General features: G+C 41.9%; 1 protein-coding gene across 7 annotated transcripts; it reads left to right on the plus strand.

Annotated features, from left to right (window-relative positions):
• The first annotated feature begins 2,140 nt into the window (after positions 1-2,140).
• Positions 2,141-20,433, plus strand: fli1rs (Fli-1 proto-oncogene, ETS transcription factor-related sequence). Of its 7 annotated transcripts, none has more exons than XM_066643596.1 (9): positions 2,141-2,305; positions 10,157-10,359; positions 10,915-11,072; positions 13,309-13,512; positions 14,334-14,399; positions 15,523-15,591; positions 16,269-16,334; positions 18,038-18,115; positions 19,269-20,433. In XM_066643596.1, exons 1-9 carry the CDS (start codon positions 2,288-2,290, stop codon positions 19,784-19,786), a joined length of 1,380 nt encoding a protein of 459 aa, XP_066499693.1. In that variant the 5' UTR covers positions 2,141-2,287; the 3' UTR covers positions 19,787-20,433. The 7 variants fall into 7 exon arrangements, with proteins under 7 accessions (XP_066499693.1, XP_066499712.1, XP_066499702.1 ...); XM_066643615.1 differs by having other exon boundaries at positions 18,038-18,085; XM_066643605.1 differs by having other exon boundaries at positions 16,272-16,334.
• Positions 20,434-20,456: the final 23 nt, after the last annotated feature.

The following is a 20,456-nucleotide window of genomic DNA, read 5'->3' on the forward strand; positions in this document are numbered from 1 at the left end:
GTGTTAGTGTGTGTGTGTTGGTGTGTGTGTGTTGGTGTGTGTTAGTGTGTGTGTTGGTGTGTGTTAGTGTGTGTTAGTGTGTGTGTGTGTTGGTGTGTTTTAGTGTATGTGTGTTGGTGTGTGTTAGTGTGTGTGTTGGTGTGTGTTAGTGTGTGTGTTGGTGTGTGTTAGTGTGTGTGTGTTGGTGTGTGTTAGTGTGTGTGTTGGTGTGTGTTAGTGTGTGTGTTGGTGTGTGTTAGTGAGTGTGTGTTGGTGTGTGTTAGTGTGTGTGTGTGAGTGTGTGTTGGTGTGTGTTAGTGTGTGTGTGTTGGTGTGTTTTAGTGTATGTGTGTTGGTGTGTGTTAGTGTGTGTGTTGGTGTGTGTTAGTGAGTGTGTGTTAGTGTGTGTGTTGGTGTGTGTTGGTGTGTGTTAGTGTGTGTGTGTTGGTGTGTGTGTGTTGGTGTGTGTTAGTGTATGTGTTGGTGTGTGTTAGTGAGTGTGTGTTGGTGTGTGTTAGTGTGTGTGTGTTGGTGTGTGTTAGTGTGTGTTAGTGTGTGTTGGTGTGTGTGTGTTGGTGTGTGTGTGTTGGTGTTTGTTAGTGTGTGTTGGTGTGTGTTAGTGTATGTGTGTTGGTGTGTTAGTGAGTGTGTGTTGGTGTGTGTGTTGGTGTGTGTTACTGTGTGTGTGTGTGTTGGTGTGTGTTAGTGTGTGTTGTGCTGATGCCAGATCTACAAAACCTATTTATTATTATTTTTTAATAAATACACTTTAATTTTTTTACAAAACGTTAGGACACTCCCATTATGTAAATGAGTTATATGTGAATTATATGAATAGGTTACAATGGTAAAAATATATTTTGTAATAAACACACAGCCATGATTCAGTGGAAGTGGTTGTTGTTTTATTTGTGTCTTATTTCTGAAGTAATACACATTTTACAAAATAAAAGCTTGGCCACGGTTCCTGGAGACGTCTGTACCGTTCTGGGGATGTTTCGTTTGGGCCCTAATTAAAGATAAACCTTACCCTCTCAGTCAAAGTCTATCAATTATCAGGGTTTTTTTTACTTTTTGAAAAGGATACTATAAATAGTTTAATTAGAAGGTAATAACACATTTCCTAAACCGTCGTTAACTGTGTGTAGTTTTTAATTTTGACCCCACAGCGTCATCACTGCACTATGACCCCTCCCCCCGGACACAAACACCCTGATTATGGGTTTTTTATACTTTAGAAATACGTATTTTAAAAGTCTAAGGAACCAGACGAGGTTGTTCTGGACCTTTGGCTTCTTTATGTCGTCATTCTCGAGATTTACATTTTTTCATTACTATTGTCGAAACCTACAGGAACTAAAATGTGGTCTTCTGGGTTCCCGCGCGCACTTTGACACACTCTGAAAAAAAGCCTCAAAACCCAAACACCCACGGACCAAGAAGAAAAGACACGATTATTCTTTTCCAGAGAAATTTTAAAGCAAATCTGTACATTGAAAAAGAGTGAAATTAAAAGTAAACATAAAGGATGAAGGTGATGAACATTTGGAAACGTGGCCTTAGAAATAACCCAACATTTGACATTTTATACACATTATAAAAAAAAAAAAACGAATAAATTTGCTAAGTAAACAACCAAACAAAACACACACACGTCTCAGCCATGGACTGGAAACAGGTTCCGTTTGTGGCGCCAGCGGTGGATTCCCCTTACACTGACAAATGTTAAAAACTAAAACCTAAACATTTAGCCAACGTCGTTTTGAACCGTTGTCAACTCGGACAAACGCTTGAAGTGAAACGTTCAAAAACTGGTGACAGAGTTCATCCGCGTGTCACACGAAGTGTTTCTGCAACTTTAAAGTTCACGAAAACGAAATCGTAAAATAATAATAATAATAAAACGTTCCTTTGACGCCTCCGTTACTTTTTTTTTCAGAATAAATGACAACAAACACACGTCACTGCAGTTTTTATTTAATTTCTCTAAATTTTGTCTATTGTTTTTTTTTTTAAGTGTGACTTCACTTCCCAATTTTAGAAAGCAGCGCTCACGCGCCCGCAGCAAGAAAAAAAAAGAAATCTTTTGCCATCCGGTTCTGATGCGCGCGCGCGTGTGTGTGTTCTGTGTGTGTGTGTGTGTGAGAGAGAGAGAGCGAGCGAGAGAGAGAGAGAGAGAGCAGCCATAGAGATGGTGTGAAGGCTGTTGAGTCTGCGCGTGCTTCATCTTTGTCGCCCTCCGGAGCAAATGCAGGCGCGCGCGAGAGAGAGAAAAACGCGTAGATGAGCCGCGCGAGACTCCGCTGCTATGGACTGCACGATTAAGGTAGGCGTCCTGCAGCTTGAAAAGTTGTTTAGAAAAGACAGAGTTATTGCCACCCACAGTCTCTCTCTCTCTCTCTCTCTCTCTCTCTCTCTCTCTGAGTGATGCAGCTCTCTCTCTCTCTCTCTCTCTCACTCTCTCACTCTCTCCACTTCTTTCCTTCTCGTACAAAATTTCCTCTTCCTTCCCGTTCGCGGTTGAATCGTCGCCTCTTTAATAACACAGCAAACCGCCACGCGACTCTTTCACGTACAAGAGAGCGCTGCATGAAAAAACCAAACAACAAAACTGAAAAAAACTGCAGTGCACGCGCGCCTATAAACAAACACTTTCTGAAAATGGAGTCCGGGCTGCGCGTGAACCCGTGAGTGCATCAGTGTCCTTTGTTTGTTTGTTTGATTGTTTCTGTAATTGACTGCAGTTTATGTTTCAAGGCTCCGTTTCGTAGCGCGCGAATCTGAGCGGCTAATGCTAACGGTAAATTCTGGAGGGAGTTATTCAACACCTGCGTGCACTTAACACACAAATACAAACATACACACGGACACCAACATAGACCTATTTATGCTTATATTATACATACGAATTTATTACGCATTTATGTGTATATAAATGAATATAGCTTTTTTTTCTACTCGGGGTGCGCCATGTTAGTGTGAGAGTGTCAGGAGCCCGCGCGCAGGTGCCAAGCCCTAGCTGGAGCGTGTGAACGTCAGGAAGCTAATTCGGTGAAGGGTTTTTTGTTACTAATGTGTTTTTGAGTTTAGTTTGCGCCAAAAAGCACTCATCGTCAGAACCGTAAATTCGTCTTCTCTAAATCTCCTAAGTGACATTTTAAAGAATGTTTCCGCGAGTCCAGTCGGCAGCTACGAATCCAGATCCGCGTGTTTGTAAAAATTCGTGCTGAAATTATGAAATCAGAACAGACATTAACCACGTTTATTAACGGCTCGTTTCTGTAAACGAAATGTGAACACGTGAGCATCAATTAGCGAATGTAACCTGATAATCGCACGCGAGGTCGTTTTCAGGTGCGAGAGCTGCGATTTCTTGGTTATCGTTTTTTTATTTTGCTTTAATTTTATCTTTTACTGTGGATTTGAAGTCAATTTAAACGAGAATAAAGAATCGCTGCGTTCAGAAACGTAACGCCACACGACAAAATAGGCCCAAGGTGCACAGCTGAACCTTAACGTGCTGCGCTGAAGGTGGCAACGCAAAATGGACGCACGTGTTGCGTGTTATTTTGTGTTTGTTTGTGAGGGTTTTGCGTTTCTGCATCAAAATGAAATCAAGAAAATCCAGAAATTGCTTCTGAAAATCTGTGACTGATTCACGACTGAAAGGACATTGGACGTCTTTTTGCATTCGGCATTTGACTGAAGACTAAGCACGTTTTCTAAATAAATTAATTTAATAAAATTTGTTAGCGCCTCAGTAACGAATAATTATTACAAACAATGTATAGTCACCTTCTGAAAATCATAGAATATTAAATATGTAGCAAAAGTTTAAAAATATTGTCAGAAATTTGTTTCTATTTCTTCAAATAGAAACTTTTGTTTTTACAGAAAATGTACAAAATGTGCAAAAGAGGGATTTTATTAGCTACAGAATTACATAAATAAATAAATAAATAACACACTGTAAAAGTTAGGTCCTGATTGTTTACACTCACTGAGGAATGTGTTTGAACTTGAACTGTTTTCAGTGAGATATCTATATAACACTATTTTATTTCTCTATTAATGAATACATTTAAAAGCGGGAAATTATCCAAAATTTATGTTAATGAAAAAAACGAGAAGAAAAATTACTTATAAAACACACTATCATTTTTAATGTAATCCTCTGTGTTTGTGAAAGAAGATTAACGTTTTAGATCATTTTCTTAAACGCGCACAAAACACCAGACACAAAGTCAAAATAAATTAGCGTAAAATAATCGTCACGGCTTTTGCTAAAAATGTGAGAAATAACGGAAACGTTTTTATACGCGTTTAAAAAGTATGTTTTATGAATATTATAATGAAAAGATGTGAACGAATTTGGATAGTTTTCCTCCTTGCTGCTGATCATGTATTGATTATTGATTGACATTGGATTGGATTCCTCGCGGAGTGAGTGAGTGAGTGAGTGTGTGTGTGTGTGTGTGTGTGAGAGAGAGAGTGAGTGTGTGTGTTTGGAACTTGCCAGGTGCCCTTATCTCCACTCAACACACTTCCTGTGTCTCAAAACCTCAGACTTTCCGCGCGCGCGCACACACACACACACACACACACACACACACACACACACTTCCGCTGCCTTCACGCGAAAAATAAACGCAACAAAAGACTTGACCCAAAACAAATGGGTAAAAATTTGGCTTAAAAAACCGTCGATGCATATTTTCGTTTTAGCAACGGGAACAGAAGTGAAGCAAAAGTGCAGCGCACCCCGCGCAGCTCGCGCGCGCTCTCTCTCTCTGCTCTCTGAGCTCGCGCGCTGCGATGTTGCTGATATAAAAACTTGTGAACAACCGCAGTGTTTTTTCTTTTTTTTTTTTTTCTTCTTTTTTTTCTTTTCTTTTTTTTGCAGCCCCAGGCGCAGCTGCGCATCTATTTGCAAAATCAGCATCGCATCAACTTCTGCTTTCTCTCCTGCACACAAAGACTGAGCCAGAAAAATAAGGAAAATATTCACGTTTTAACAAAATAAATAAATAAAACTAAAAAAACGAAAATTAAAATTGTGCTTGGCGTTTTTTTTTTTGACGAATTTTTCAAACGTAGACGTTTATTTTTGCAGAACTGTTTGTGATGCAGCTTTGCCACAGAGTGTGTGCAGTCTTGTGTAAAACTATTCGCTTAAAATAAATTAAATTAAATAAAAAAGTAAACGCTAAATTAAGAATTACATTCATCTTCAATTTGAAAACGATTTTAGTGAGTTTCATAAACGGACAGAAATTTAAAAAAAATCCTAAAACACAGTGTACAATAACACTATTGAAAACCATGTTTTGTTTTTTTACCCGTTTCCGCTCAGCAATATTTTAACAGCCACTGTATTTTACACTATCTCAGTTTCCAGCATAAATTCGACTTCTTTCCCTTAGGATCCAGCACCCGACCCTCACTGTGACCTGAGGTACTCTTCCGGGTCGGGCTCCCCGCTGAAACAGAGCAGTTAAGTTTGTGCCAAAAACAGAATTTCGTTTCTACGTTTTCGGTTTATTTTCCTAATCTACTGTAGATGGGATTTTAAAGAGATAAAGGAAGCTAACAGGACACGGAAGGAACTGCCACCAGCTTCTCTCCATCATCCAGTGAGAGACTGTTGAGGTGTGAAGCGGCCGTTTGCCCGGGCGCAGATTTCTGGTGGTGAATTCACCTCCACTGTCCTCCGTTCAGAAACCGGAACACTGTCCGTCACCGTGTTTACACCTTGAACCGGAAACTGAAATATGAGTGCGATGTTTCTTTAAGGAATTCTGATTTAAATTAATATATAAATAAATAAATAAGGCAACAGTGCTTCAGATGAATTAATGATGACGAAGCCTTAAAAAAATTAAATAATAATAATAATAATAATAATTAAAAATATATAATAAAAACACACACGAAACTATAAAACTCAAGGAAGTAAATGGTTCTAAGAATAAAGAGAGACACTAAGTGTCTGTAAAACGTAAAGACGTTTGCGCTTCACTCAGCAGCGTTTTATTGAGCCGTCTCCATGGCAACCGTTTCAAACGGATCCTTCACAACACGAGGCATCCTGTAATTAATAAATTAATAAATAAATAAAATCTTTAAATAGTGAGTGAACATATTAATATCAGGAATAAACCTAATGTCTTTTTATTTTTTATTTTATTTATTTTTTGGGGCGGCAGGGGGTGGGGCTACATTTCACATTTTTGACGGAAGTAAGAACGCGAATCACACGGTCATTTCTAAAGCTTCCAAGGCCATTTTTACACAGGGTTTGCACTGCTTTTCCGCGGTCCACGCGGCTGGTCATTACTGTGATCACACGGTTTTGTTTCGTATGTAAAGTTTATTACAAAATACTCCACTGGAATTAGTTTGAAACCTTTGCTAATATCAAGTGATGGGCTTGGTTCCCATAAAATTTAGAAACATGTAAAATTTCTAAGAACTGGTGCCATAAGAAGCTGAGTAAGTGTAAGGTGTGGTGCAATTGTTTTTCTAAAAAAAACCTACAACAGCTTCTGCACAGAAGTCCTCCGCAGCCAAAAACAGAAAAAGCAAACAAGGCAAAAGAAGTGGAAAAGTCCAGTGCACGACAGAACTCTGAAATGAAAACAAGATGCACGAAATTTCAACTTCAAAAACTTTATCTTTTTTTGCAGAAAGTGTGACACTGTGCTGCTGCAGTTGTGTTTGGTTTCGCAGCAACAGCAACTGATCTGAAACTCATCGAACAGGAAGTCAGTTGTGGCTTGGGCTCAGTTTAATGTGTAAGTTCATCAGAGATAGAAAGAGCGAGATAGTGGGGCAGGGAGAATGTGTGTAGATTCACACGTGTTTGTATTCGTTTGTGGTCAGAAAATGTGCAGAATTTTCAAAAGGAGCCCTGGCCCCTGTGGTTGCTGAAGTCGAGATGAATGGGGGCCCGAATCATTCTTGGATAAATCTTTAGCGCTTTACGACTTACTAACATTGTCTTTAGAAGTCGTCTCAGATCTTTCGGCTGCACTCAGATCCACCACCAAACCCTTTCCCTCATCCTGTTGCTCATCTGCTGCACGAACCGCACATTTGATGATAATCCTGGGCTCAGGTGGTTTAAGACATGGTGAAAATAATAATTATAAAAAAGGGCGCAGGCTTCAGTGACCTTTCACACCAGTTTTCTGGAGCTCCTTATGGGGCCGGCTTGCTTTCACTTCTCCACTGGTCTGCTTTTACGCCGCTGGGCGAGCAGGAGAACGAGGGCAGACGCTTCCAAAGCAGATTTAATGGTTTAAATGGCTCTAAAAGCTAGTTACGTACCGGCAGAGGATCCACTGTGAGGCTGAAGCAAGAGTTTCACAAGAAACCACAGTGAGATCATGTTGATGTGACTCCACTGAGCTCAGATTCTCTCTCCTGAAAATGCAAAATGACTCTCGGTTTCCTAGAGAATAAGGACTATTTTATTTTAAAGTGTGTGAGTGTGTGTCGCCCTGTGAAGGACTGGCGCCCCCTCCAGGGTGTAGGGTGTGTTCCCACCTTGCGCCCAATGATTCCGGGTAGGAACCCACCGCGACCCTGAACTGGATAAGGGTCACAGACGATGAATGAATTTTTGCATTAATTTTTGAAAAATGTATAGTTTATTTGATTAAATCATGTGTGTTGCGCTAATTGAGCGAAGGTATAGCTCAGTGCTGTTTGGCCATTCATCAAGGTTGTCTCCTCCCTGTCTGTTGACCCCCCCTCCTCCCCAGACCCCCCCCAAAGCTTGGGACAAATTTGTTTTTCAGCTCAGAACGACCCACATCTCTCCCCCTCCCCTGTTTCCTATCCCCTGGCCTGAGCCAAAAGGTTTCGCCGCACATTGGGGATCGATTTCCTGTGGGCCACTGAAAAAGCTGAGCCGTGACGCATACGAGCTGAAAAAGACAATGCCCCACACCAGCGCCTACACAAACACTCAGGCACAAACACTTACATATATTAGAATATATAAAGAAACCCCTGAAACCTCACACTGGCACAACAAACACTAGCTTCAAAGAGGAAGCAACGATTTGAACATTTTTAACCCTCACCTACCAAACTTCCTCTCGATAAGGCCTCAGACTGTCGACTTATCTGAGGATTTCCAGAAATAAACAATGACTGAAGTAACTGATTAATAAAACCATGTCAATATGGTGATGGCAAATATCCTCAGAGTCCGGCCCTTGCTACGGTTTTATCACCTGATACTAACATCTCTCCCCACGCTCACGGCTACCCACCGCAGCCAGGGCTCCTTTAACAACTGCTTTTTAACACAACAACAAAACGGCTGCTCTAAATGTTGCTGTAAAGTGCGTTTAGAAGAAGTATGAACTGTCCACAGCTTTCAAACATTCGTGCGTCTGTAACCAGAGTTTCAAATCAGGGAACTGGTCTTACACAGGCACTGTTATCTAAAGCTGATTTTGAGTTCTGTTTGATGTAATTTCAAAGCAGTATTTCACAATTAAGCCAGTGGTTTGAGCTTCAACTCAAATTAGGAGAAGAGTTACAGGACGTGGAACATGTTCAATGCTTTAGTTAGGGATTCTAACCACCCTTTTCTGCATTTAATTGTAGATTTTTAAGTTGGCGCCATTTTATCTCCAGGACTTTTATTATGCTTTTTTTTAATTTTACATAATTCTATAATGAAACAGTGTAAATGTGTACCTTTAAAGAACATGAGTGGACTTTAACACCACTGTGGTGCTTTTAAAAGTGTAGAATCTTACAACTTTACGTTCTGAAGTAACGGATGTTGGCTTTAATTTTATGCAAAATTAGTTTCCCCCCGATTCCACGGTCTGGGCTCTTTCAGAAGTGTTTTAAAGTTTATTATCGGTGTTAAAACTTGCCTTTTTCAATGGCCACGATGTTTCAGCCGTTAGCACACGCGGTCTCGGCTCAAATCATGGCTTAATCTTTGGCCACAGTGACCCCACGCCTGACATTTTTGTCCCACTGAAAGTATGCGGGTCATTACCAGGCACGGATCCGGAATCGTCTGGAAATTCGAGGCTACTCCCAGCATTGTTCCTCATCAGGCTCTGAGCGCCTTTTTCTCAGATTCTTGACTCAGTTCAGCATTGTCCCAAAAGCAGCCCTTCAGGTGTCGAAGAGGATGAATCATAGCGCGTCCGTCTGGAAGCAGACCAAACTGACGTTTTACAATGTGCTCCAACAAACCAGGAGTGGACTAGAGCAGTGTGAATGGAAGGGGTTAATAAACTCAAGGCAGGAGTTTTTAAAATAAGACAAATCCTAAATAAAACAACGGCTAAATTCTTGTTCTTTGTGTGTTCACGTAGTTTTTCTTCGTAATGGAGAACGTGTTGAAAGTGGGGTCTACTATTATCACAAGATCTGGAACGTTATAATTAACGTTAATTAGGGAACATATCTGGACCTTATTCTATAACAATTGTAGGTTTTAAAGTTGTGTTGATGTCATTTGTGGTTGAGTTCCATCTCCAGGACTTTTATTCTGTTCTTTTGTTTGACACAGCTCCCCCTCTCCTTCTGGAGAAGAGAATGTAATGAACCTTTAATGGCCACCACTGGTCTTTAAAGCTGCAATACACAGTTTGTACCGTTAGTGATTCCAGTACAGTTCCTTATTTTTTGTTCTGAGGAACCCCCAGATCATCAGTGGAAAAATATGGATGTGGATCCAAGTGTGTGACCGAACACGATAAAGAAAATCATCCAAAAGAGTTGGGTTTCGTTGGCGATTGTTGGAGATAATCGTGCTTTGATCCTTAAAGTTTTTTTTAAACCGATGCTCACTACAGCATTCACCTATATTTACCATGAGCGGTCTTAGCAGAGAACACTCAGAGCTATTCCTGGCTTTGACGGTGGCGCCATTTCTGCATTTCCTGACTGTGGCGTTAAAGCTATTTTAAGCAAAGAAAGAGAAAGAGAGGCACTGCCCGAGCAGCATCAAAGGCCTTGGTGAAAAAGGCCCTTTCTAAACAAGGAAAGCAATGAACAATGCCACTTTAATAATGCTCTGATGTGAACACGAGGCCTACAACGTACTGACGGCACCTGTAAACCACTCTCAGGTGGTTTATCAGCTCTGCAGACCATACTCATGACACTTATCTCTGCTGTGGTGTGTGTGTCTTAGGAAGCTCTGTCGGTGGTGAGTGAGGACCAGTCCATATTCGAGCCAGCGTTCAGCGGCGTTCACATGAAGGACGAGCTCACATCTCCGGCTCAGGCCGTTTACAGACAGGGCTCTGAGGAGAGCTCAGAGTCCACAGAACCCGAATGGACCGCCGCATCAGCAGTGAACCCGCCCAAGAGGGTCGAACACGTCAACGGAGCCAGGTAAAGACTCTCTGTTTGTGTGTGATATATATACAAACCTAAGCCTGTGTCCATAACTGCATTAGCATGTCAGCTTGTTAATGATAGCGCACTTAAAGGAGCAGTAGGTTGTATTTTTACCTTAGAATAAAAGCTTCAAAATCATTGTGATGCTCCACTGTGCTGTAACAGGGAGAATAGGGCCTCTGTCATTGCTACTTCAACCTCAGCACAGAAAAAAATGCACTATGTAACTTTTGGAGGAGGGTAGGTCCTGAGAATTTATAACACACAGCACTATTATAACTTGTGGAAGAACCCCAGCTTTTTGTGAGCGCTCATAAGTGAGGACATTGTAAACTTTCAGTAGGTTCCTGGAGCCACAAATGTAACCGGAAGTGGAAGACTAACAATGACACTCCTAACTAAGCCTTTTCCACTCAGCTTTTCAGTGTGAGCATATGTTTAAAAGTAAAAATGTAGCCTCAAACATCAAAACAAATGTTATCAAAGCCCTGTCCACCATTCGGGATGGTTTTAAATTCTAAGTAACCTTCGAACCCCACTCTGTCTCAGTCGGGAGTCTCCAGTGGAGACTAAACGAAGCCGCCACATCAGCAACAGCGACGGGGGGCAGTTAGGCTACCAGGCCACGTACACGGAGGCGAGGACCAGCCCCCAGGCCACAACGCCCCCCAGCAGCACGGAGGAGAAAAGAGTCATTGTCCCGGCCGGTGAGTGGAGGTGCACTGCAGCATAAACACTTTTCATATCTGACCGTAGAACACTAATCTGTTTATATCACACCTACCGTTAGAAGTGTGAGGGGTAGGAAGTAGGTGATGTCTTATCTGCCTTTACGAGTAACCAGCTCTAGTGAATACTCCTACATCTGCAGTCTTTTTATTATATAAACCCACAAAAATGATTAAAGATTGTGGCATAACACCAAGAGAGTGGGAGTTTTAATCTCCTCCGCTTTTATGAGTAATTATTTGTAACTATTTAAAGTATATCAAAATCTACAGTTCTAAAGACAGGGATTAGTTCCAACAAATGAGAATATTTCCAAAATGACACGTAGAATCCACCATTAAAAGTGCGGCGTTTAATCAGAGCTCAATTGGAGATCTGCACTTTGCTGTTGCTTTTGTCAGTTGGCTGCTCATTGATTTATCAATAGTCCTGCCTCAGGAAGCATCGACAAAAACACATATTTATTCACATACAGAGAGATGTGAGTTGGGAGGTTAAGGGTTATTAGAATTCATACATTCTTAAAAATGAAAGCAAATGCAGTGTTTATGTAGAGAATTGTGTACAGAACTGTAATAGCACACCAACAAATAAACACCGTAATGGTTCTTTTACACCGTGAAAAACCTGTAGTCGCTGGTTCTTTGAGGAAATGTTTAATGAGGTTCTTAAGAAAGGTTCTGCTGTGTTTATTGTGCCACACTGACCTCACTTTGCTAAGCGTGTGCGGATGCTAAAGCAACGCGAGCAGGTTTTGAAGGTTATTAAATGATAATGAAATAAAAACCCGGCCGTAATCTTCTCCTCAGGCCGACGTTTGTTAAGTGTGTTTTTAACCACAGCCTCTTGCATCACAGAGGAAGTAGGTGCTGAGTGTGAAGAGAATGCCAGGTCAGTGGCACAGAGAGTGAGCTGGAAATGGGAGGGGCTCTCGTTTATACTCGTCCACTTCCTTCCTGTCTTCTGCGCACAGCACCAGCGCCGTTAAGAGGCTGAAACTCATCGTTTGACTCGTTTGACAACGAGTACATTGTCAGTCTTGATTTCAACTTTGATTCAAACGGAGAATAGGAAATCACCAAAAGTGATACGAGTTACTGCAGAGGGATTATAGATATTTATATAAATAATAAACAAAAATAAAGCTGAAATACATTGGCAACAAAATTTCCTCATGGTTTTCCGATCCTCGGTAAGAGCTGCTGCGTTTAAGGTGGACTGGCTCATCTGAATAAGAAGCCCATTTTCAACTTCACACTTCCTGAGCTAACAGATGCACGATCTCCTAAAATGTTCCACTACGTAGAACCATTTAAGAGATACACCCTTAAACAATTGAGCATCAAGAACGTTCCTTGAACATGAATCACCACGACAGCAACAACTACAACCTGTTGTATACATTTCTTTTCAAAACTGGCTCCAATATTTTTACAATTCTGAAAAGCCTTTGTGGCACATCACAGGTTTCTCCTAGAACCATTCGGGAACCTTTAGCACTGTATGCAGTCCAGAAAGGGAAGTTATGGCTGACCAGTTTCCTGTGCACTCACTTTTCCCAACACTACGCCCAGTGTGGGAAACCTTGGAGCCAGAGGAAAGATTCATTAGACGCTGGTAAATGATCTGGTAGATGCTGGTAAGAGGAATCGTTAGATGCTGGTAAAGATCCGTTAGAGGATTCGGGTTCCAGGTAAGAGTGAGTCATTTCTGTAAACGTGATGTGTAGTAGCAGGTTTCTGTTCTGACTCAAACACTCAACCGGATACTCAACCCTCTCTCAGGACACTGCTGAAGGCTGCTGTGACGTCCGTGTAAGGGCACAGGTGATCAGGGTCAGTGCATATGGGCATCGTTTGCACGTAACTCAACTGGACGCTCACTGCAACGAAGCTACACACAGACTTACACTGTTTGGGGTTCCGCCATTTTGTAGCAGTGTCCGATAACATAGTGAATCATTTTCAATGCACTCAAACAATCCCACAACACACCTCAAAATGAGTGTAATACCCATGTACACTCTTAGATAGTGGATACCTATAATTTAATATATATATTTCCCTATAGTTGTGCACTGTATAGTGAGTAATGTAGGGAATTGGGAATGAATAAGGAGTCATTTCAAACACAGTAAAAAGGCAGCTTGCACTAACTCCCTTTTTTGCTTTGGATCAACAATAACATTCCTCTCTCTCTCTCTCTCTCTCTCAGACCCTGAGGTGTGGACTCAGGATCATGTGAGGCAGTGGGTGGAGTGGGCGATCAAGGAGTACAGTCTCTTGGAGGTGGACGTGTCCCTCTTCCTCCCATTGGATGGAAAAGCTTTGTGTAAAATGACCAAAGAAGACATGATGAGGTTAACGACAGCTTACAACACAGACATCCTGCTGTCACACCTCAACTACCTCCGGCAGAGTGAGTTACACCAGTTTCCAGATGGATCAGGCCTAGGACTAGACTAAACAGGATGTTAACCAGGGGGGTGGGCTGTGTGACACACATGGGGTCTTCTAATATTAAATAATATTAAACTTTCTGAATTACTTTCCTGAGGTTTGTGTCCCATGCTAAAAGTATGTCACTGGAGCTCAGAGGAGAATGCTAAGTTTATTAAACAAGCTCAACACGCTTGGAGGAGATTGCTAATTGCTAACTCTTTTCCATCTGCTCGACAAGCGTGGAGGAGAAAACTAGCTGCTAATTATGTTACACGAGCTCAACACGCTTGGAGGAGAATGCTAACCGCTAAGTTTATTAAACAAGCTCAACACACTTGTAGGAGACTGCTAATTGCTAACTCTTTTGCACCTGCTCCACAAGCGTAGAGGAGAAAACTAACTGCTAATTGTGTTACACGAGCTCTACATGCTTGGAAGAGAATGCTAACCGCTAATTCTGTTCCATCTGCTCAACACGCTTAGAGTAGAACACTACTAGCTAAATCTGTACCATCAGTTCAACACACACGGAGGAGAATGCTAAATGCTAACTCTGTTACAGAAGCTCAACATGATTTTAGAAGATTGCTTACTGCTAAAAACCAGTTTAACACACTTTGCAGGAGAACTTTTACAACTAACTCTTTCATCATGTTGGCTAGCGTTGTGCTAGTTTAAATGTTTTCTTAGATGCTTCGTAGCCTGCCCTAAATTTACAAGTGCACCATCCTCTGACCTTGGTGTCAGACCACAGCAGCATAGTCTGTTTGTATTTATAGTGGTGTTTGTGATCTGCAGGCAGCCCCACCTTCTCCTACACAACTCCCACCACACAGCAACAGCCCAGACTTCACGTCAAAGCCGGTGAGCCAACAAAAACTCTCAGTTTAACGTCTCTCTTGCATTAAACTATTTAAAGAACTCTCCAAATGTCCGCAGTTTTATCTCATGTCTGCTGTTTCTTTTCACACTCACTGTCCTTTCTTTCACCTGCACTGAGACATAGTCTGTGACTGTAGACCTACGATGTCTGTTGTTCTGCATACTTTGTTACTCCCATTGGGCAGGTATGATTGGTTGCAGTGACATTGGTGGTATGTTAGTGTGTGTTGTGCTGGTGTAGAGTGGATCAGACACAGCAGTGCTGCTGGAGTTTTTAAACCCCTCAGTGTCTGGACTGAGAACAGTCCACCGACCAAAAAACATCCAGCCGACAGCGTCCTGTGTCACTGATGAAGGACTAGAGGACGAGCGACACACACTGTGCAGCGACAGATGAGCTACTGTCTCTGACTCTACATCTACAAGGTGGACCAACGAGGGAGGAGTGTCTCACAGAGTGGACAGAGAGTGGACACAGGGTTTAAAAACTCCAGCAGCACTGCTGTGTCTGATCCACTCTACACCAGCACAACACACACTAACACACCACCACCACGTCAGTGTCACTGCAGCGCTGAGAATGATCCACCACCACATCACACCTGCTCTGTGGGGGTCCTGAGCGCTGAAGAACGGGGAAAGAGGGTAAACAAAGTATGCAGAGCAACAGATGAACTACAGCCTGTAACTGTAGAAAATACAGAGTGGTTGATCACGGCTGAGAAACTCTGACGAAGATCTAAACTCAGCAAACTCCAACGTTTACACTTTCAGACAGGAAACAGCTGCACTAGGACAGGAAGTGGTGTATGGGTACCCAGTTAGGACACAATTGACTATATTCTGTGGCAAATAGATTTGACTACAACAAAAGGACGCTCACCCCAAGGGACTTGTGGGTCATCGGTGACCCACCTTGTGTGTTTTTTTTGCTGTGTCTTTGTTCTGGTCCAGCATCTTTAATGTAAGGTTTCCTTCCTCTCATGGCTGACCCTCCCCCTCCCCCTTTAAAGCCCCCCCCCCCCCCCCTCTCACACACTACACACACTTTTCCTGCAGAATCCCCCTTCGTTAATTCCTCTTATCTCCCTTTGTCTTGGTGCAGAAAACAGCTTTGAGGAGATCAGTCGGAGAAACAGTTGGTCTTCGGGGACCCTGCCTGTGGTTCCTAAAGGTACGACAACTCTCAGGGGTCACTGAGTTTATCCACCTTAAAAAACGACTAGAATATATGTTCAGGTATTTGTGGACACTCCTCATAATTAATTAATTCAGCTACGGCAAGCTCCACCCAGTGGTGATGTGGAGTAGCTGCACTGGAGCTCAATGCTAGGTGTCTGCTAAAGGGGTATAAAGCAGTGGAACACCCTGCATTGATTTCACCATGGTTGTGATGTCACAGCCATTGATGCATACACAAGTTTAATATAGTTCAGCCCCGCCCACAGAACCGTAGCCCCGCCCATTCAGCCTTGAGCAATGTACATTAGTAAAAAAGCTTACACATCACGGTATCTAAAGATTACAGCACCTTATAAGTGGTTCCCCATTTGGTCCCGAGCCGCTTTTTGACTGAAGCGAGCCAACCAGGATAGAGCTCATTTACATATAGCGAACTAACAATAGCAATCAGTGATAATGAAGCCACTTTGGGAGTCTTTAAAAGTAACTTGACTGCTATAAATGGACCACAGATTGGAAAAACAGGAGAACAGGGGACTTAAATCTGTTTGAGTGTAAAATGCAACAGGGAGCGTTTCTATTCTGACACTTCCTGGAATTGTACTGTACAAACAAATGGAGCAGAAATGCATCTGGAATTTAAATGGTGTTTTCCCATTTGTGTTCTAGCAGGTTCTCCAGTGGAACAGCAGCACAACAGCAGGATTACGGAACCTTCACCCAGACCCGTTCAAGGTGAACAGCAATAAAACTGTGGCACTATTAATAGAGACTGTTATAAGATGTCTGTTTGATTCACATGAGGATGAATGTCTGTGGAAAGTCAAGTACTGTTTATTGTGTAACATATAAGTGTAATTCATTTTGGTAGCTGTTGTGTGGTGTTAAATATCACAATTGTCATTTATTCAACAACAACAAAAAAACTAAAAATGATGTAGTGTGAAGAGAGTTTTAGGAGATCGCTAACTGCTAATTCTGTTAAAACATTTTAACATGCTAACTCTAGTTCATCGTGTTGGCTAGCATTGTGTAGTATTAAAAATCACAAGAATCGTTTTATTAAACAAAAAATAACCTAAAACTTAAGCAGTGTGAAAACGGCGAGTGTAGAGTTTATTGGTCGTTACGGTCGTTATGAGCTCCATCAGGAAAAAGCACTGAATCAAGCTCTACACGCTTGGAAGAGAATGCTAACCGCTAATTCTGTTCAATCTGCTCAACACGCTTAGAGGAGAACACTATTAGCTAAATCTGTTCCAACAGTTCAACACTCATGGAGGAGAACGCTTAATGCTAACTCTGTTACAGAAGCTTAACATGCTTTTAGGAGATCGCTAACAGCTAATTCTGTTAAAACATTTTAACACGCTAACATGCTAACTCTAGTTCATTGTGTTGGCTAGCATTGTGTAGTATTAAAAATCACAAGAGTCATTTTATTAAACAAAAAATAACCTTAAAATGAAGTAGTGTGAAAACGGCGAGTGTAGTTTATTGGTCGTTGCGTTCGTTATGAGCTCCATCAGGAATAAGCACTGAAACAAACTCTACATGCTTGGAGGAGAATGCTAACCGCTAAATCTGTTCCATCTGCTCAACACACAGAGGAGAACGCTAAATGCTAACTCTGTTACAGAAGCTCAACGTGCTTTTAGGAGATTGCTAACAGCCAATTCTGTTAAAACATTTTAACACGCTAACTCTATTTCACCGTGTTGGCTAGCACTGTGTAGTATTAAAAATCACAAGAGTCATTTTATTATGACTCTTAAACGCTGCAGAAGACCGTGATGGATTTGTTCTGTTCTTGGGGATAATATTGGGTCTAAAAGTACATGAGAGTTTAGATTTAAAGATTCAGTGTTAGCGATCGTGAACATAGCGTATTAATGCTCAAGTTTTAGGTTTTTTTTGTTGTTGAATAAAATTACAAAACAATAGGTGAATGATTGAATGTTGAATTACAGCTGTATGCTACACGAAAACACTTTATAATATATTTTTACATCTAAGAACATGTACTGTCTCCTCAGCTAAAATGAATCCAGATTGAGTTCAAGACTTTACCGCACCCTTTCTAAAATTAGATATTTAGACCGAGCGTCCACTCTGTGAGTGTCGAAATCTGATGTGTGTGATGTCTTTGTTGGTTGTCACAACACCACCATGGACACAAGTAAACACAGGAAGGAGAGAATCCCCATCCGCAAATGACTCATGAAGTCTGATCTGACTGGACAAACTAAGCCACATGTTCCGATCAGATCTGAATCAGATTTAGAAACGCAGACACGGTTCCTTGCGTCTTTCACACTGCAGAACCTCTGTCTGACTCAAATCGATTATGAGCAAAGATCAGATTAGGGCTCCAAGTCTCACCCCTGCCTCAGTGTTGTGTGGAACTAATCTTAACTTAAACCCTCCTCTGTTTACAGACCCCTACCAAGCATTAGGTGCAATCAGCAGCCGCCTGGCAAACCCAGGTAAGAAGACTCAGAGGGTATGGCAACAAAGTGAGTTAGAGAAAAGACAGATGTGTTGCTTTAGGGAAAATACACACCATATGGCCAAAATTATGTGGACACTCTCCTAATTACTGAATGTTTGGGCTACAACAGTTAGTTTGTGCTTCTGACACTGAGGAACTATACTGTGCCCCTGTGCACAAAGCAAGGTTCTTAAAGACACGGTTTGAGTTTGGTGTCTGAGGAACTCCGGTGTCCTGACCTCAGCCCCATGGTGCCCACATGACTTTGGCCGTATAGTACAGAGGGCGTGCACGTGACGTCACGGTGGATGCAGCGAGAAAAAAAACGTCTAAAATGGAGCTGTTTGGGACCGACTTTACAAATAGATTTGGAAAAAAATGTCTGTTGGACGCGTCAGGACACGTCTTTCAGAGTCAGAAGTGCCCCCGTATTCTCTTTAAAATAATCAACTCAGCACTGGTCTCGGTCACACTTTTTATTGTAAAAATGACGATGTTCCAATGGTTTTTTAAAGTAATTACAGTGGTTCTATATAGAACCGTGAGCATGTTTACAGGATTTCTGCAGTGTGAAATACCTCCTCAGACCAAAATGGTTCAGAAGGGTTCTTCTGCCATTACAAGCTTTACATCGTAAAAAAAAGCAGCCCTGGGTTTTTATTATTATTATTTTTTATGGTGACGTAAGCAAAAGTTTAAAAGAAGGAACTATAAATGTTCTAAATATCATCGCTGTTAAAAACGTAACTCCAAAATAGTAACTTTACAGGGAAAAAAAAAACTTAATTTTCGGTAAAAATCAACTTCAAAAATTTAAATTCAGTGTAATTTTGGAGCATTTATATTGGGCCATTCATCGTTACATTTCCACAGTGTGGAGGACAGCTGCTGTGTTCATATGACGTTGTAAACTAATCATAAACAAACACAGAGATACGTTTTTCATTGGACAGCGATGAGATAACTTTTCACAATGCAAACAATCCTATAGAACTCATGGTTCTATATAGAACCAACGTTTTGACCGAAGAACCCTTAAAAAAAACGTTAGTTTCGCGGTAAACCTGGAAAGTGATGTCAGTGCAGACCCTCTGTACCTTCACACTGAGGCATACATAGGTTTCTTAAGTCCACTTTCAGACAGACTACAGTTCCACCATTTTCCCCCTTTCCTCAAGGTTCGGGTCAGATCCAGTTGTGGCAGTTCCTGCTGGAGCTTCTGTCAGACAGTGGGAACTCAGCCATCATCACGTGGGAGGGAACCAACGGCGAGTTCAAGATGACGGACCCGGACGAAGTGGCGAAGCGCTGGGGCGAGAGGAAAAGCAAACCCAACATGAACTACGACAAGCTGAGCCGGGCGCTGAGATACTACTACGACAAGAACATCATGACCAAGGTCCACGGCAAGCGCTACGCTTACAAGTTCGACTTCCAGGGAATTTCCCAGGCGCATCAGAGCCACCCAGGAGAGGGCGCTACACTCAAATACCCCACCGAGTCTCCCTACGCGCCAGGCTTTCACCACACACACCACCAGCCCAAAGTGAACTTCACGCACCCCGGCAACATGCCCGCGTCCTCGGGAAACTACTTCTCACCTCCGTCCCCTTTCTGGAGCTCAGCGTCCGGAGTGTATCCGGGCTCCGCCCTCAACCGGCATCCCCCCCACACACACATCAATTCCTACTACTAAACACACACACACACGACTAGCATAAACCACGCAACACCGTGACCATCTAAAACGACAGCCAGTTTGAACCATGCACAGACTGACTGAGTTCTAGCCGAGTTTCACTGGGTTCACAAAACCGCCTTAAACCATAACCACGTACATCAAAAACTCCTAAATCACAGAGAGAACAGAGTACACCCGGGGCATCATGGGACACATGCCGTCACCTGCTGCTCGTATTCTTTATAGAAGTATTTAGACACGCGAGGCCAGGAGGAGTAAAAAAACATCTTAATGTAGCCTCCACATTCGATAAAACACGGTTCGTAGTTTCCGTGACGCCAAAGAATGAATGGTTATTACTTTATACAGTGCTTTTTAAGACCAGTTTTCTCCCTCCCCCCACACTCTTGAAGTGTTTGCAAGTCATTCCAGTTTTTAAAAAATTAAACACACGCAGGCAGCCAGTGTTTACTAATCCTTTCTTGAAAATAGAATTGTGACAACAGTAGATTCATTGGTAAATTTTATTACATAATTTGCTTGAGGGTTCACAAACAGTGCGGAAGACATGGAAAATACTAAATCTCTCATCGAAAAGGTTTAGATGCTGAGAAATGAGGCCAGAATGTTGTGAAATGTTTCTCAAAATATTCAGAGTTTATTCTCTGAAGTTTCTGACTTTAAT

Source organism: Hoplias malabaricus, chromosome 1 (genome assembly GCF_029633855.1).
Source record: "Hoplias malabaricus isolate fHopMal1 chromosome 1, fHopMal1.hap1, whole genome shotgun sequence".
Classification (NCBI taxonomy): Eukaryota; Metazoa; Chordata; class Actinopteri; order Characiformes; family Erythrinidae; genus Hoplias; species Hoplias malabaricus.

What these genes read in the sequence shown, in the direction of transcription:
- fli1rs (XM_066643596.1), top strand. An exon ending in AAGAGTCATTGTCCCGGCCG is followed by an intron (nt 11,073 to 13,308) that starts GTGAGTGGAGGT and finishes TCTCTCTCTCAG; the next exon opens with ACCCTGAGGTGTGGACTCAG. An exon ending in CAGACTTCACGTCAAAGCCG is followed by an intron (nt 14,400 to 15,522) that starts GTGAGCCAACAA and finishes GTCTTGGTGCAG; the next exon opens with AAAACAGCTTTGAGGAGATC.